This window comes from Scyliorhinus torazame, chromosome 28 (assembly GCF_047496885.1).
Source record: "Scyliorhinus torazame isolate Kashiwa2021f chromosome 28, sScyTor2.1, whole genome shotgun sequence".
NCBI classification, from domain to species: Eukaryota; Metazoa; Chordata; class Chondrichthyes; order Carcharhiniformes; family Scyliorhinidae; genus Scyliorhinus; species Scyliorhinus torazame.
Window position 1 is genome coordinate 12,029,464 of NC_092734.1, and position 19,008 is coordinate 12,048,471.

At 48.0% G+C, this 19,008-nt stretch overlaps 1 protein-coding gene across 2 annotated transcripts in view; it reads left to right on the forward strand.

The window, feature by feature from the left end:
• The window catches only part of ret (ret proto-oncogene receptor tyrosine kinase), a 111,707-nt gene that overhangs the window by 64,099 nt on the left and 28,600 nt on the right, over nucleotides 1-19,008 (forward strand). For both annotated transcript variants that reach the window (XM_072491486.1, XM_072491487.1), the window contains 7 exons: nucleotides 2,101-2,300; nucleotides 4,753-5,044; nucleotides 5,985-6,110; nucleotides 13,453-13,560; nucleotides 14,548-14,667; nucleotides 15,618-15,874; nucleotides 17,642-17,789. In XM_072491486.1, the coding sequence (XP_072347587.1) occupies nucleotides 2,101-2,300; nucleotides 4,753-5,044; nucleotides 5,985-6,110; nucleotides 13,453-13,560; nucleotides 14,548-14,667; nucleotides 15,618-15,874; nucleotides 17,642-17,789 (1,251 nt within the window). The remainder of the gene's footprint in view (nucleotides 1-2,100; nucleotides 2,301-4,752; nucleotides 5,045-5,984; nucleotides 6,111-13,452; nucleotides 13,561-14,547; nucleotides 14,668-15,617; nucleotides 15,875-17,641; nucleotides 17,790-19,008) is intronic.

Sequence of the window (19,008 nt, forward strand, 5' to 3'; positions counted from 1 at the left end):
TCATACATTACAACATTTTGCACTTCAAAAATACTTCCTTGGCTGGAAGAGACATCTAGTAGTCATGAAAGATGCTATATAAATGTGTTTTTTTATTGAAGATTGGAGGGAAGAATTTATGGATGACCAAAGTGCTCCAGACCTAAGCCCTCACTCTATGATTTCATAAAAATGTCTTCCTGGCTCATTAATAAAATTATTTTAAAAATCTAGACAAAGGTTTTAAAATGACTGAAGCCTCATCTGGTTATGACTCACACAAATGGACTTTCTGGCCTTTGGAACAGCAGCAGCCTCGTTACCCCTGAAGACACGCAATCCCCCCTGTGAATGCAGAGATCAAATCCCAAGGAATTGTGCAAAGCCCCTTTACATTTCTAAAGCCAAGCCCTGGCCAATGGAGATGATCCATCTGGGGGGACAAATGGTCCCTGACACCTGTGTTGAACTTATCAATAAAGGAAGTCTTACAACACCGGGTTAAAGTCCAACAGGTTTGTTTCAAATCACTAGCTTTCGGAGCACTGCTCCTTCCTCAGGTGAATGAAGAGGTGGGTTCCAGAAACATATATATATAGACAAAGTCAACGGTGCACGACAATACTTTGAATGGGAGTGGCATCATTGAATTTGTCTGTCTGTATGTTTCTGGAACCCACCTAGTGATTCGAAACAAACCTGTTGGACTTTAACCTGGTGTTGTAAGACTTCTTACTGTGCTCACCCCAGTCCAACGCCGGCATCTCCACATCATGAACTTATCAATGGTTTAAACATTGACCACCTCAAGAATCCAGACAAGGAATACACACCCTTCAACCAAACCCAGGTGGAGGAGTGGGAGTTATGCCACATGAGCCCCCCCCCCCCCCCCCCCCCCCCCCCCCACACACACACATATACAAACACACACAAGCTGCTAGAACCTGTAATATCGCCTCATGGAGCTGAAAAGGACGGAATGCTATTTCCCATCTCGTCGCAGCAATCTGGTTTGTGTATATCAAGAAATCCATTCATAAGTAGGATAATTGAAAGTCTTATAATAGTTGATAGATCCACCGATGAATAATTAAGTAATTATGGTGTGTCACAGTTCAGTCAAGGAGTCCGTGTTGCTGTGGCAACATGCACTTTTACATGCATGTTACAGGCTGGAGCTCTGATTAGTGAGGGTAGAGGCTGCAACATTCTCTCCATCACATTGCTGACCAGGAGTCTGTCCCTGCCACCTCTTACCTTCTGCCAATGGTGTGTGTTGGAAGGATTCACAGGTGGATATCAACCTGCTTGGCCATGTTCACGGAATCATATAGTACAGAAGAGGCCCTTCTGCCCATCAAGCCTGCACCAAAAGTAAATACCAACCCTGATCTACACTAATCCCATTTCCGTGCATTCTGAACACACCTTCTGTGGCCATCAAATCCTGGGGTGGGAGTTGAACCCAGAGCTCCTTAGGCCCAGAGACCGGGACGCTACCCACTGTACTGCAAGACCATCTCCCATTCTTCTTTCTTTATTCTTTCATGTGTGCATCGCTGTCATGGGACCAGCATTTGCTGCCCATTCTGAACTGAGTGGCTTGCAACACCATTCCAGAGAGGCACTCCGAGTCAACCACATTGCTGTGGGTCTGGAGTCACGTGTAGGCCAGACCGGGTAAGGACAGCAGATTTCCTTCCCTAAAGGGTATTAGTGAACCAGTTGGTTTCATGGTCACCATCACTGAGATGAACGTCTCAATTCCAGATTATTAATTGAATTTAAATTCCGCCATATGCCGTGTTGGGATTATGTTAGAACTGAGGTGAGGAGGAACTGCTTCTCGCAGAGGGTGTTGAATTTGTGGAACTCGCTGCCCCATAGTGCGGTGGAATCTGTGCCAATAAATGCTTTCAAGAAGGAGTTAGATTATATTTCTGATTTTTTTAAACGGGTTAAAGAGGTATGAGCAACAGGTGGGGAGGAGGATTTGAGACCAGGAAGAGATCAGTCATGATCTGATTGACTGGCAGAGCAGGGTAGAATTGCCGACCTCGGCTCCTAATTCCTCTGTTCCTAGGTAATCCCATATATATTTTCCCATGTTCCATTCAGAGTTGATACTAAAGAAGAACCTGTCGATCTCCGAGAACCGATCGTTCAGTTTGGATGTCCTGGTTCGTGATACAGAATACAGTGGCCCCAACAACTCAGTGATGCTCCATTTCAACGTCAGTGTCCAGCCTATCATTATTGAATTCACTGAGAAAACATTCCACTTCTCGCTGAACAGGAACGCAGGACGTTCTGCAAAGGTGATGAGGTTTTTTTTTGGTGATGTTTGAAGGTTCTGCTGGAAGAAAGCTTAAATCTGAACAATTGCGAAAGTTGATGAGAACCATTTGAGATGCAATCTAACATTGACGGGGTGTACGTAGTCTTGCGGTCTTGGTCCTGAGCAATGTTACTGCTTTTGGGCGAGCAGTTTTTAGAATCTGGATGTCTATTTCTACATAGAAATTACAACAGGTTAACAGGCCAATTAGGTGAATAGTCCATGTTGGTATCTGTCCTCCAAAAGATCTCCTGATCCAGTGTCAGAGCTCTACTCCTCCCACAAACCTATCACTTGTTAAATGTTGGTATGGTCTCTACTTCAAACACTAACACTGGCAGTGTTTTTTAACAGCCACAGTGCAAATCTCTTTAAACTTATCTGTTAGACAATAGGTGAGGAAGAACATTTTTTATGCAGCGATTGGGAATGAGCGGAACTCACTGCCTACGAGGGCGGTGAAAGCAGAGATGATCAGCGATTTCAAAAGGAAATCGGATGGGCACTTGAGGGAAATAAACGTGCAGGGCTACAGGGAGGTGGGGGAGACTGGGGGGTGGTCAATGGCGCTGACCGAATTGCTCTGCATGGAGCTGGCACAGACTCGATGGGCCAAATGGCATCCTTCTGTGCTAAAGTGACTCAATGATGTACCCAATCTGGGATTAGGAAGCGAGCAGTACCACGGAACTTCGGTGGGGCAATGGTCCACACAAAGTAAACCAATTGCCACTTTGGGCAAAATCTCATGTCTTACCCCGTGGCAGGTCTGGTGGTGGGTAGGGTATTAATTAGGTGGGGAGGGTGGGGGCACGGCGTTGGTGGCGGATAGGGACCTTCCCGCCTCCACCCTGTGTAACTCTACGCAGGGGGTGTGGTGAGCTTTGCCGCCCACTGCCGATTTGAGGCCATTAAGTGGGCAATGCCTGTTTAAGGGCCCCATCTTGCTGTCACTGGTATTGACAAAGTGGTGAGAGAGGGCATGCTCACCATGTGGAAAGCACGACAAGCAAACGCTGGTGTGTGCGTGTGTGCTTGGGGGAGGAGGTGGGGGCAGTTTGTTGTTCAATGGCACTCGGTGCCTAATCAAGGACGTGGCATCAGGATTTTGATTTGATTTATTATTGTCACATGTATTAGTACACAGTGAAAAGTATTGTTTCTTGCATCCTATACAGACAACGCACACCGTACATAGGGAAGGAAGGAGAGACTGCAGAATGTAGAGTAAAAGACAGAAATAGAGGATATACTGGGCACAGTTTGCAAGAAGTCGCCTCGCTCCATGCCATCTTCGATCCTGAAAACCTCCGGCCCCTCACCTCAGTTTCCCAGTAATCCACTCCTCAGACCCCTCCCTCCCCTCATTCCCCTCAATCTGAACCTTCGTATGGGTGTAGTACCGGCAGCGGCCATTGCCCCCTTAATGGTGCTGCTGAGTACAGAAGAGCTGTCGGCCTTTGATTGGTTGGCAGCGCTCAGTGGGCGAGGTTTCCTCCCCCTGGTAACCCTCCGTTGACCTTTTAAGTGTCTGAGTGGCACAGGATGTGGCGGGCTTTCTCGAAAAGAGATGATGTGGGATCCTTTCCCACGCTTCAACTGGCAGATGAGATCCCTATCCCCTCCACCAGGTTCATCCCTTTATCTCTTGGGGTGTTCTTAGTGTTGCTAAATTCAGGATGGCTGGCATAGTGTTCACAAAGACTACAAAATAGCTTGAACTTGAACAAAACTATAAATTTAGTAACACTACTAATTTGGATTTGACACGTACTCCTAAATAGTACACAGTTGATAGTTAACATATAATCTACACTCACCTACAACTAATCTCTACACTATTATAAGCTATGATCCGCTCTCACTCACACTATCTTTCCTCCAGTCTGTCTCTAGCTAAGTCCTTCACTTCTCTCCCCCACAAGGCTTAGCATCAATGTCTTGTATACCTGTAACTCTAGCTCCCTCTAGTGGCTGATCTAGACATTTCATTAACCCTTGCAGTTCTTACATTTATGATAATACCACCTCTCTGAGTTCAAAGTTCCTTTCCCCTGAATGGTCAATGTGATTCTGTTGTTTTCATGTCTCCACAATCTCCCTTGGTGAAGAGTGTGAGGGATCTGTTGGCTGATAAACAGTCTGACAGGCTGCATAAACATCCCTTCCGTGGCTGTAACCATCTTTATACCAACCAACAGGGATTTTAGTCCAATACACCGGGAGGTTTTACAGGCTCCCACAGTCATACTGGGAGCAGAAGATACCCAAAACCACCTGGAGTGAGTATCTAGCTTGTGATGATCTTAACATTCAGGGTCAGAGTTCCACTCATCTGGGGTGGGTTTCGAACCCTCCACCTTGGAGGCAGTACCGCGAACCAGTTGGGATGGCGGCAGCAGCTTATTTGTCATTTCTTTTGTGTGTTACAGATTGGAAGAATTTGCATAGCAAACTGTCTCAGCTTTCAAGCATTGAATATAAGCTACATGCTGGTGCCCTTGATCCAGGCGGAGGAGAACGCCACACAACAGGACAAAAACTGCTCTTCCATTGTGGGGGTCCTCAAGGGAGCCGAGGATATATTCGGGTTTCTGTACCTCAGTGACGTGAAAGTGTTGAGAAACAGCTCTTGTTCCAAACTCCACTACGCCATCATTGCTAATGAGTCACTGAGCAAGGAGGAGGCCAAGGCCACCATTATTGTCACGCTCGAGGGCGCACGTACGTATCTGTACTTCGCAATCGGTGTTTCGGGATTTTTCCTCCTGTCCCTCATGGCTTAAGGTTCTTCACTCTTATCTTCTATGTCCACACTTGCTTTTTCAGGTGAGAGGGAAGGGAATATTACACACGGCATAATTGAAGTGGGTTGCAGCCAATGGAGCTCACCCATAGTGATGGTGCCTAAACCAGTCGGTACCCAACGGTTGTGTGTGGACTATAGAAAGGTTAATTACGGGCAGCACGGTAGCATTGTGCTTAGCACAATTGCTTCACAGCTCCAGGGTCTCAGGTTCGATTCCGGCTTGGGTCACTGTCTGTGCGGAGTCTGCACATCTTCCCCGTGTGTGCGTGGGTTTCCTCCAGGTGCTCCGGTTTCCTCCCACAGTCCAAAGATGTGCAGGTTAGGTGGATTGGCCAGGCTAAATTGCCCATAGTGTCCACAATTGCCCTTAGTGTTGGGTGGGGTTGCTGGGTTATGGGGATAGGGTGGAGGTGTTGACCTTGGGTAGGGTGCTCTTTCCAAGAGCTGGTGCAGACTCGATGGGCCGAATGGCGTCCTTCTGCACTGTAAATTCTTTGAAAGTGGGATTTCCCAACCCTTCTTGCAAGTGGGCTTTTCCAGTCTCGCTGAAGGCAACTTCCTCACGGGGGAGAGGGGGGGGGGTGGCGGGAAGCTGTACAAAACCTCATAGACCTCAGTGGGACTGACAATCCCACCGGTAGTCAATAGCAAGCCGCCTCCGCCCCAGGAAAATGAGGGGGGGGGGTGGAAACATCACAGCCCTTGGGGAATATGAACTTGAGCTGGAGAATCAGTCACGTTCTATTTAATAAAACTTGACAGTAGGTCTGATGCTTTATACAGCCTCCGCGGGAGGCACGATTGAAGCCATGGGTGAAAATACCTGGAATTAATTGACGTCTCTCTTCTCTCTAGACACTGACAGAAATAACGATTGTCCCAAGATCTGTGCCACAAACAAGCAGCGTTCCGAATGTGAGGAATGCGGTGGTCTTGGTACATTAACTGGGAAATGCCAGTGGCGACAGGGCTTTGAAAAGGGTAGGAATCTCCTCTGATAAATGAGTTAGTTCTTCCCACTTTCTAACTTCCCATTAGGTGTAAGATTTGAATGCTAACCAATGAATGGCTTCAACATGAATACTTCCAAATGGTGTGATTAACTACTACTGTCGGATCTCAGAAATGCTCCAATTAATAATTGGAAGTGCAGTGACTGTCGCTATGTGGGTCAAAGAGGCTGGAACTAGTAACTGGTTAAATGCTTTTTGGTGGAGGGAGGACTCTGCGAGGACAAGAACAGCGGAGGTCGGTGCAGGAATAGATCACGAGGGCCATTGAGCATGCTCTGCCAATCCAGTCAAACATGACCGAATTCTCAACTCCCATCTTCCCGCCCACTCCTCGTGTCCCTTCATTCTTTGAAAGACCAGAAATCTATCCATCCCAGCCACGCAGTACAATTTGGATAATTGTAAGGTTATTTACTTTGGAAGCAAAAACAGGAAGGCAGATTACTACCTGTATGGTTGTAAATTGGGCGAGGGAAGTGTGCAGCGGGACCGGGGTGTCCTTGTGCACCATTCACTGAAGGTAAGCATGCAGGTGCAGCAGGCGGTAAAGAAGGCTAATGGTATGTTGGCCTTCATTGCGAGAGGTTTTGAGTACAGAAGCAGGGATGTGTTGCTGCAATTGTACAGGGCCTTGGTGAGGCCACACCTGGAGTATTGTGGCAGTTTTGGTCTCCTTCGCTGAGGAAGGATGTTCTTGCTCTCGAGGGAGTGCAGCGAAGGTTTACCAGACTGATTCCAGGGATGGCGGGACTGTCATAAGAGGAGAGATTGACTAGGTTGGGATTGTTCTCGCTGAAGTTCAGAAGAATGAGGAGGGATCTCATAGAGAATTATAAAATTCTAACAGGACCAGACAGGGTAGATGCAGGGAAGATGTTCCCAATGATGGGTGTGTCCAGAACCAGGGTCATAGCCTGAGGATTCAGGGTAAACCATTTCGGACAGAGATAAGGAGACACTTCTTCACACAAAGAGTGGTGAGCCTGTGGAATTCATTACCACAGGAAGTAGTTGATGCTAAAACTTTGAATATATTCAAGAGGCGGCTGGATATAGCACTTGGGGAGAATGGGATCAAAGGCTATGGGGAGAAAGCAGGATTGGGTTATTGAATTGGATGATCAGCCATGATCGTGATGGCAGCACGGTAACACAAGTGACTAGCACTGTGGCTTCATACTGCCAGGGTCCCAGGTTCGATTCCTCGCTGGGTCACTGTCTGTGTTGAGTCTGCACGTTCTCCCCGTGTCTGCGTGGGTTTCCTCCGGGTGCTCCGGTTTCCGCCCACAGTCCAAAGACGCGCAGGTTAGGTGGATTGGCCATGCTAAATTGCCCTTGCTGTCCAAAAGGTTAGGAGGGGTTATTGGGTTATGGGGATAGGGTGGAAGTGAGGGCTTAAGCGGGTCGGTGCAGACTCGATAGGCCGAATGGCCTCCTTCTGCACTGTATGTTCTGTATGTATGTTCTGTATGAATGGTGGAGCAGGCTCGAAGGGCCAAAAGGCCTCCTCCTGCTCCTATCTTCTGTGTATCAATGTATGTATGAATGCATTCAACAATGGAGCATCCACAAGCTTCTGGGGTAGAGAATTCCACAGAATCACAACCCTTTGAGTGAAATTATCTCTCCTCATCTCAGTCCCAGGTGATCGGCTCTTTATCCTGAGACTGTGCAACCCGTGTTTTAGATTCCGCGACACGACAAAACAATCTCCCAGCGTCTGCACTATCGAGCCCCTTCAGAATCTTGTGTGCTCTCTGATCATTTTTCAAATCGTGTTTCGGGATCTTACCATTCACTTGAATGATCTAAAGAAGAAAACTAGCGCGCAGGTACAGCAGGTAATAAGGAAAGTGAATGGAATGTTGGCATTTATAGCTAAATAGAGTAGACAGGCAAGGACGTGTTGCTGCAACTGCGCAAGGCATTGGAGAGACCGCACCTGTAGTATTTGAGGAAAGATGTAGTGGCATTGGAGGCAGTTCAGAGGAGGTTCACTCGATTGATTCCAGAGATGAGGGGTATGAGGAGAGATTGAACAGTTTAGGCCGATACTCTGTAGAGTTTAGAAGAGTGAGAGGTTTAGAAGAAGATAAAAGGTATGGACAAAGTAGATGTGGAGCAGATGCTTCCTCTTGTGGGGCATTCTAGAATGAGAGGCCATAGTCTCAGGATAAAAGGGTAGTGAATTCAAAACCGAAATGAGGAGAAACTACTTCTCCCAAACGGTTGTGAACCTGTGGAATTCCCTACCCCAGAGCGTGGTGGATGCTGGGACAATGAGTACGTTTAAGGAGGAGTTGGACAGATTTTTAATTGGTAATGGGTTGGAGGGTTACGGAGACATTGAGGCCATGATGAGGTCAGCCATGATTGTATTGAACAGTGGAGCAGGCTCGAGAGGCTAAATTGTCCACTCCTGCTCCTAGATCTTATGTTCTAAGAATGAACTATTCTGTCTAATTCCACCATCCAGCTCTTGCTCTGTAGCCCTGTGGGTAACAGCATCTCAAGCACAAATCTGGTGTTCTTGATTAATAAGGGCATTTCTTGATTAATAGGGGGATCGGGGGTTATGGGGAGAAGGCAGGAGAATGGAGATGAGGAACATATCAGCCATGATCGAATGGCAGACTCGATGGGCCGAATGGCCTAGTTCTGCTCCTATGTCTTATGGGTAGCCATCTGTTATCTTTAAATGGCATTGCTTGTTCACGTTGTAGCAATCGACTGAACTGAACTGGACCTACCATATAAATACTGTGGCTATAATAACAGGTCGGAGACTGAGAATTCTGAGGCGAGTAACTCATCTCCTGGCTCCCCAAAGCCGGCCCACCATCTACAAAGCACAAGGAGCTGTGATGGAATATTATCTGTTGGCCTGGGTGCATGTGTGTCCAACAAGACTCAAGAAGCTCAACACCAGGTCGCTTTGTCAAAGAGTCATCGGGCTCGAAACGTTAGCTCTTTTCCCTCCCTACAGATGGTGCCAGACCTGCTGAGATTTTCCAGCATTTTCTCTTCCATCCCAGGTCACTTGATTAGCATCTCATTCACCTACTTACACGTTCTCCCCCTCCAACCACAGGTGTGGAGATGCCGGCGTTGGACTGGGGTGAGCACAGTAAGAAGTTTTACAACACCAGGTTAAAGTCCAACAGATTTGTTTCGATGTCACTAGCTTTCGGAGCGCTGCTCCTTCCTCAGGTGAATGAAGAGGTATGTTCCAGAAACATATATATATAGACAGATTCAAAGATGCCAGACAATGCTTGGAATGCGAGCATTAGCAGGTGATTAAATCTTTACAGATCCAGAGATGGGGTAACCCCAGGTTAAAGAGGTGCGAATTGTGTCAAGCCAGGACAGTTGGCAGGACTCGGCCAATGTTGTCTACCTCATACGCTGCAGGAAAGGATGTCCCGAAGCGTGGTACATTGGCGAGACCATGCAGACGCTGCGACAACGAATGAACGGACATCGTGCGACAATCACCAGGCAGGAATGTTCCCTTCCAGTCGGGGAACACTTCAGCAGTCAAGGGCATTCAGCCTCTGATCTCCGGGTAGGCGTTCTCCAAGGCGGCCTTCAGGACGCGCGACAGCGCAGAATCGCCGAGCAGAAGCTTATAGCCAAGTTCCGCACACATGAGTGCGGCCTCAACCCGGACCTGGGATTCATGTCGCATTACATTCATCCCCCACCATCTGGCCTGCGAAATCCTCCCAGGGTGTCTTTCTCTAAAAGACGCCGGCGGATCTCTGAGGAGCTCAAACCTGCTACAAAGGCATCCCGGATTAGGAGTTCCGTGTGGTCGCTCGCCGAAACTTGCGGGCAGCCACAGCTTCTGCCCAGCACCAGTAACGCGCGGTAGAACTCCTGCAACGAGTTATAGGTCCCCACCCTGACCACATGTGCCCCCTCATGGAGTTCCCCCTCCCTCACTGCCCCAAGGCCCTGAAGCGCTGCCTCGTGTTTTTTAGTTACTACGCCCAGTGGGTCCATAACTATGCAGACAAAGCCCGTCCTCTGATCCAGTCCACAACCTTCCCCCTGTCGATGGATCCCGCCAGGCCTTCAGCCGCATCAAAGCAGACATTGCAAAGGCCACGATGCACGCCATCGACGAGTCCCTCCCCTTCCAGGTCGAGAGCGACGCGTCTGACGTAGCTCTGGCCGCCACCCTCAACCAAGCGAGCAGACCCGTGGCCTTCTTCTCCCGTACCCTCCATGCTTCCGAAATCCGCCACTCCTCAGTCGAAAAGGAGGCCCAGGCCATAGTAGAAGCTGTGCGACACTGGAGGCACTACCTGGCCGGCAGGAGATTCACTCTCCTTACTGACCAACGGTCGGTGACCTTCATGTTCGATAATGCACAGCGGGGCAAGATAAAAAATGACAAGATCTTGCGGTGGAGGATAGAACTCTCCACCTACAACTACGAGATCTTGTATCGTCCCGTAAAGCTAAACGAGCCTCCTGATGCCCTGTCCCGCGGCACATGTGCCACCGCACAAGTAGACTGCCTCCGAGCCCTCCACGAGGACCTCTGCCACCCCGGGGTCATTCGCTTTTTCCACCCGTAATCTGCCCTACTCCTATCGAAGTGTCAGGACAGCCAGCAGGGACTGCCAAATCTGCGCAGAGTGCAAACCGCCATCTCTACATCAATTCCACCAAAGTCCTCCAGGAAGCCCTCCACTCCATCCGGTCATTGCTCTGTACGACCATCAATCAGACACCTCATGAACGTCTCCTTGTCTTCCCCAGGAAGTCCTCCTCCGAGACCGCGCTCCCGCCCTGGCTAGCGACACCCGGACCCATCCTGCTCCGAAAACACGTGCGGACGCACAAGTCGGACCCGTTGGTGGAGAGGGTCCATCTGCTGCACGCTAAGCCCAGTACGCCTACGTGGCGTTCCCTGACGGCCGACAAGATACGGTCTCCCTACGGGACCTGCCGCCCGCCGGAACCCTACGCGTACCCCAACAACCTCTCCCCCCCCCCCCCCCCCTCCGCAGCACCTCACAGGAGGGTCAGTCCTCCCGCCGCTCCTGCCTGGGCCCTCCCACCCACCGACGCCCCCTACAGGCGCCCCCTCTCCCAGGTCAACCGCTCTCCCCACCAGCGCCATCTAGGGCTGACAAAGCTGTCATGGAGGCTGAAGCCACGCTCCCGGAGTTGCAGAAGCCTGGACCCCCACCGGAATCACCACCGAGGCCCAGACAATCCCAGAGGACGCCCAGGGCACCTGACCGACTGATTGCTTCATCTTAAACCGATCTGTAACTGTTAATAATAAACACTCACTGTATATATCTGCCATGACAGTAAATATCCTCTAAACACTGTAAGGAGGTATCACGGTGGAGGTATCACGGTACCTCCATATCTGATCATACCATGTTGAATACAGGAATACAGTAGTAGCCACTGGCCACCACTCCCGCCGGACTCTTTTTTAACAGGGGGTGAATGTGGTATTATGAGGTATTGCAACACTCGAGAGGCTGAAGTTCCATTGGTCAAACCTGGGGGTTTACCATTGGCTGTATAGTATGTAGCTCCGCCCAGATAGGCGGGGTATAAGAGTTGGTGCCGTCCCAGCAGCCCTCATTCTGTACCTGAGCTGCTGGGGAACAGTTCTAGTCTATTAAAGCCTTCAGTTATGCTTTAACCTCGTCTTTGCAGTAACTGATCATGCATCAGTGGTTATGTAAATTTATTCAGTAATCTGAAAGACTGGACGAATAATCCCGAGAACAAGAGTTCAAATCCTTCTTGGGAGTTTGAGTTCAGTTTGAAAAGATCTTGAAATTTAAAAAAAAAACTAGTATCCATAAAAGTGAGAATGAATCGGTTGTAAAAACCTAGCTGGTCCACAATTGTTTCTTTCGGACGTACATCTGCAATGTTTACCCAATTTGCCTTAAAAGTGACTCCAGTCCCACACCAATATTGTTGACCATCCAGTTCATTGTTGCAGCCTAGCAAGGTGCTCAGTTGCATCAAACCATAGCCGGAATTCTCTGGACATTGGAATTCCCTGTTCCCGCTGGCAGTGCATCCTGGTCTGTGGGATTCCCGGTGGCGTAGGGTGGTTTCAATGGGCAATCCCGTTGTCAAGCGGCAGGAGTATGGAATTCTGCTGTCAAGGATTGGCATGCCGCTGACAAAACAGGGGTCCGTGGGACCGGAAAAACCAGCCCCATATTCCCAGTAAGATAGAATTGAAGAGCAGCGATTATGGGGGAAGTCTCTGTCCGTTCACGGCAGCGAGGTTCTCCGGGACCGCTGCAGTGAGTGGGAGATTCGCCAAATTCTCTGTCCTCTTTAGCAGTGGTAGCGGGGAAGATTTGCAACGGAGAATCCTGGCCAATGTTACATTTGATTTGACCCTTGGCTAGACCACATCTGGAATACTATGAACAGTTCTGGTCTCCATATTACAAAATGGCTATAGAGGTACCGGAGAAGGTGCAAAACAGATTTACTATAATTACGCCAGCAATGAGAGGTTACACCTGTCAGGTAAGGTTGGACGAGGCTGGGGCGCTTTTCTCAGGAGACAACTGAGGGATGATCTGATAGAGGTCTTTAATATTATCGAGGCTTTGGTGGAATTGATGTAGAGATGGTTCCACTTGCTGGATACCAGAACTGGGGGTCATACGGTGACCATGAATCCATTGTTGATGTTTGTAGAAAAAAACAACCATCTGGTTCACTAAGGTCCTTTAGGGAAGGAAATCTGCCACGCTCACTTGGTCTGGCCTACATGTGACTCCAGATCCACAACAATTAGGTCAACTCTTGCATACCCTCTGAACAAAGGCAATTAGGGATGCGCAATAAGTGCTGGCCTGGCCAACGTCGCCCATCTCCTGTAAATTAATTAAAAAATATAAGATAGCCCCTTAATAAATCCAATAGGTCATTCAGGAGAAACCACTTTGAACAGAGAGTGGGGAGAATGTGGAACTTGCTGCCACAGGGGTTGTCGCGGTGAATAACATTAACGTATTTAAGGAGAAGCTGGATAAGCACAAGAGGGAGGAAGGAATAAAAGAATAAAATTGATAGGTTAGATGAAGAAGGATGGGAGGAGTCGCGTGGAGTATGAATGCTAGCATGGAGCCTTTGGGCTGAATGGCCTTTTTCTGTGCTGTAAATGCTTTGTCGAATGACCCCATTGTGTAATCTATGTGGGATGTTCACCATGTAGTTCTACATCACTGTGCACTGCAGATGCAGTGCCTGGCTTATCAATGGATTAGTCACTTCGAACATTGACATTCTACCTGCAGGTATATCAAAAAACTACTCGACCTGCTCCCCGGACCTCTCCAGCTGCCCTGATGGATATTGCGATGTTGTGGAGAAGAGGAAGAGTACGTGTCCTCAAGATTGCATCGGTATGTAAGCACAACCACCCCTGCCCTGATAAAGCTCAGCTCACCAGCATGGGTGGCAGAGAGAACAGCCAGGCCCAGAGGCGAGTCTGATACACGCCGGCTGGAACAATCTGCCACCCTCGCAATTTCCTGCTTACAAAAACTCATGATCAGAAAGAGGAAGAAAGCTAATTTTTCTGACTTCTGGATGTGTTTGCTTTATGAAGGTGGAGAAATTCGACGCTCTTGCCTAAAAGGACACAGCAGGGTAGGCACAGCAGGTTCATGGGCAGTAGAATCACGCAAAGTGTCTTAAACAGTGTAACAACCCTGATCTTAGAGACAGAACATTGACGGACTGACTGTTAATGAATTTCAAATATTATTATTAAGACAATCTTATTCCTTGACAGTGCTACTTACAAAGGTGTCTCACCAGTTAGGCTGTGATTAAGACTCAAAGATGTCTTTTTAACTCAATCCACCTAGTCCAGACAAATTCCACTCCTGCCTCGCCTCCCTCAGCCGTACAGCGGGTTGGTTGGAATAGAAAACTTTCCAATCCAGGATATGAAGGCTGGGGTTTTCCAGTCCTGACATGGCTGGACTCGCCGCAGATCATTCAGCGGCCCACTGACCTTAAGCTGAGCTGGACAATCCCAACGACTGGCGGGCCTGGAAAATCCCATCCTAAGACCGGAAATTTCCAACTGTTCATGCCGGTGGGATCTTCCGTTCCTGCCCGCAGCTCACCCCCGCTACAGGTTTCCCGGCGGCGAGGGGTGCATTCAACAGGGAACCCAGTTGACAAGGGCGGGGCAAGAAGATCCCACCCCCTCCCGCCACCACATAACAGTGGCGGGATTGCCCAGTAAATCCCGCCCCTAAGCCTGAGTCCCCTGGGACTGGCCATTTTCTTTAACAAGAGAAGCCAGGTTGACTGGGCAGAGGGATTCCAGCGAAGAGATCCGCCTATCTCACATGTTCTGTTCAATCTATTTGATTTAGAATGGGACAAGGTCGTCGGTGGATTTGAACCTGGAGAGCTGGGAGGAATTAAAGGAGGTTTCGGAACTTGTGTCTGCTATTCTGATAATAAATGCGTATGCCAGAAGGATGACATTGTTGGTAGGTTTATGGATAGAATCATTCTCTTGGTGTTTTACAGATGCAGTTATGGCAGGCGTATTTTCTAAGAATCAAGGGGTTGGAAAGTTCTGGGCATGCTGCACCCATATTTTCCAATATGTGTCATCTCCGGGTGCATCCCTGTCAGATTCCCTGCTCTTTCTTGCTTTTGTCTTCATCTGAATCAGGAGCCTTTGTTTATGGGGGTATGGCCAGAACATAGATAAAAATTCCCTAGATTACCCATCAATGCTTCATGCTATCCTGCCACATAGTCTAACACAGTAACGACCCATTCCAATCAATAATATTGATCTTTCGTTGAGGAGAATCTGAGACAAAAAGATCTACTGTTTAACACCTGCATTGACGAACGGCACCTCCAACAATGCAGTGTTCCCTCAGAAAGGCACTGAGGGAGCGATCCATTTGTCTTAGGCAATTTTACATCAATCTTTGGCAGAATCATAGAATTTACGGTGCAGAAGGAGTCTGTACCGGCCCTTGGAAAGAGCTCCCTACTTAAGTCCACACTTCCGCCCTATCTCCGAAACCCAATAACCCCCACCAAACCTTTTGGACACTAAGGGGCAACTTAGCACGGCCAGTTCACATAACCTGCACATCTTTGGGACTGTGGGAGGAAACTGGAGCACCCAGAGGAAACCCAGGCAGACACGGTGGGAGAACGTGTAAACTCCACACAGACAGTGACCCGAGGCCGGAATTGAACCCGGGCCCCTGGCGCCGTGAGGCAGCAGTGTTAGCCACTGTGCCATCGAGAGATAGAACAAGTTCCCTCATGGGTTGGATAATTGGAAGACTGGGGAGGAAAATATAATGTATCAACAAAATGTTGCCCACCTCCCGACTGAGCCAAGATAAAGTAATTGACATGGGTTTCTGCTGATGGGAATGTTACAGTGTTTTCTGTTCTGTTTCATTCGCAGAGCTGGTTTGCGATGATCTGTGTAAAACCATCATTGCGGCCGCAGTGCTGCTGTCATTCATTCTGTCTGTGCTGCTCTCTTCCTACTTCATTCACCGATACCACAAAAACACTCCCAAACCGCCCATAGCCTCGGCTGAAATGACTTTCAGGAGGCCTGCTCAGGCTTATCCCATCAGCTACTCCTCCAATAATATCCGAAGACCTTCCTTGGATTCCATGGAAAATCAAGTGGCAGTGGATTCGTTCAAGATCCCGGTGAGTGCCGTTTTTAGTGTGGTCTTCTAAGAACTGGCTGTGTGAGACAGTCAGACGTTGGAGCAGAAGTAGACCGTTTGGCCCATCAAATACGCTCTGCCATTCAATCAGATCATGTCTGATCTTAACGTGATAATCCTCGACTCCACTTTCCCGCCTTATACCCTTAACCCTTGATTCCCCTACTGATTAAAAATATATCTCATCCTTAACGGCCCAGCCTCTTTAGCTCTCTGTTGTAAACAATTCCACAGATTCGCTTCCCTCTGAGAGAAGAATTTTCTCCTCATCTCTTGTCCAAATATTACAACTACTGCTTAATGTATGAATTTTGATCTTTGCTCATTAGTTTCCAAGTTGGGATCTGTGGGGCTTAGAGTGTCCATGAGGTCTTCAAATGCCTGTGTATGCCTCTACTGGTTGGCTCACTAACATAGCAGCCCACCTTTTAAAGCAAGCTGCTCAATAGGAATAGAGGGTGTTTATTTTTATTCTTTTATGCCGTTGCTCACCATTAATTGACCTTGAGAAGGTGGCGTTGGCTGGCTTGCTGAGCTGCTTCGGTAAAGCACGTTGCTGTGAGTCTGAAATCTCGTGTAGCTGTGTCAGACTGGGTAAACACGGCAGCTTTCCTTCTCTGAAGAGCATCAAGGAATCAGATGGATTTCTTCAACAATCTGTTAGTTCGCTGGTCACCATGACTAATGCTGGCTTTTAAAATCACAGATTCCATTTAATGAATTGAATTTAAACCGCCCCACTGCTGCGGTGGGATTTGAACTCGCGTCCCTGCATCATTAGTCCAGGCCTCTGACTTACCGGTCCTAAAGCTTGACGACTGTGCTGGCAAACCCCCTAACATCCAAATCAATGCAGTGTAAAAGTGCCGGGTGAGAGGTGTAAAGTGGGTGTTTGGGTCCAAACTCACCCCAATCTGACTGGGCGGGTGTTAGGTTCACTAGTCTTGTTCACTCATTTTAAAAATATCTTCCGCAGAAATAACTCTTGTTAGTCCACGAAAACATGAAGCATTGGATGCTGTTTAGGCCGTTTCAACTTCCTTGCCCTCTTGTCTGCTCCTGTGTCGCAGGTCAGCGTCTTCTGTGCAGCAACTCTTAAGTGTAGTTCTTTTTTTTTTGCTGCACCCAGAAATTTGAGTTCCGTGACTTTAGCCTGTTCCAGCCTCGGCAGAGATCCATTATCTGTTGCCGTGAAATCCGACAAATGCAGCAGCTTTACTACTGGTCAAGGTCTAAAGAGCAGAGGAGGTGGGAAAGAAAATGGGGGACTACAGCACACTTACCCGTGATACCAACACTTCAGTCAATTCGACATAACAATAGAAAAATGATATGAGAGGGGGGGGGTCACATGTTATTACTATTGACCTGCGATCCATGAATCCAAATCCAGAGCCTGATCTCCGTGGTGGTGTGTGGCAGATCGGAGTTGCTGTGCCACTTTTACATGCGTGTTGTAGCCTGGAGTTGTGGATAGTGATGGTAGAGGCTCCAACGTCCTTTCCATTACGTGGATGACCAGGAATCTCTCCACCAGCTCTCACTGCTGTCAGATGTGTTGGAAACATTTGCAGGCTGACAATCAATCTGTTCAGCCTCCTGCTGAACGCACAATCCTTGACCATGGATCCCTGGAGTGGAACTCCGATCTGGAGCTCTGGCTCAAAGGCAGGGACACAATCTGTGTAAACACAGCCAGTTGTAGACAAACCATCGTTTCCATATTTGTCTCCTTTCTTCCTAACAGGAGGATCCGAAGTGGGAATTCCCAAGGAAGAACCTGGTCCTTGGTAAGACCCTTGGGGAAGGAGAATTTGGGAAGGTTGTGAAGGCTACAGCGTTCAGGCTCAAAGGAAAAGCAGGCTATACCACTGTGGCAGTCAAAATGTTAAAGGGTAAGGCTCAATATCTTCAAAGTTGAACGGTGACGAGCACGTATTGTAACAGCTGTAGAGCAATAGGTTAATAGGTGTTGTTAATAGGTGTAGTAATAGGTTAACAGTTGTGTTAATGAGACCCTGATGATATTGATGATGTGACTGCGACATCAGCAGTCAGATGACCAAGAGATTCTGAGAGGCGCAGAATAATTTTCATTTCATAGTCTGTGTCTTGAAAACCATGTGCTTACCCTGAGGTCTTTGTAAATAGTCCTGAACAAATTGTTTCCAGTTAAACCAAACCGAGGATCTTGGCTCTGTGGTAGAAGAAGGAAAGCCACAAAAAGGTAAGACAAGAAGATCACGGTAAAACCTCACCAAATCCGGAGACAACACGAAGTAATATCCTTACAAGCTGACCACAATGGTCAAGATTTAAGAAAAGGCCCCACATCTAGATAACCTTATTGGCAGAACAACTCCAAACACCAATTTCGGATCTTCATCCTTATTTGGAATCTTGCCCTGTAAAATTTTGGATTCAGGGGCCACAGATATCTAAGATAAACAGCCTACTTTTCATAAGTAATTTAGAGATAGTTTATTGAAGAAGCACCCGTTTAGGTGTGATGCAGTAATTAGACAGAAACAGCATACAGCCCACAACAATTGGGGAAGGTTTACTGGTCCCAGAGGCTGAACGGACAGTTGGTACAGTGTGTTGGTCTCAGTAGCTTGCGATAGCCGCACTTTGGTTTATTGAAAATGTTTCATATTAATCAAAACAACCCAAAACAATCAAACAATAGAAAAGAAAAAAACCAAAAACACAACACCTAATTAACTTTAACAGAAAAATTAACTTAACCCCACGAGCAGCTGACAGTGGCTAACTCTTTAAAAAAGGAAATTAATGGTAGCCATCTTGAGTAGAACTTCTCCACCGACCCTCTGATAGTGAACTTGACCTTCTCCATGTGCAGAAGTGACATGGAGTCACCCAGCCAAGCTGAGGCACTGGGCAATGTAGGAGACCCCCGCCTAAGCCGAATTCTCCACTCAACGAGGCAAAGGCGAGGACATCCTCCTTCACGCCAGACTGAACCACCGGTGAATCTCACACCCCAAATATGGCCACCAGCGGACATGGGTCCAGATCGACACAGTATCTCCGCCATGGTGTTAAAGAAAGAGGCCCAGAATCCAACTTGGGTCAGGACCAGAACATATGTGT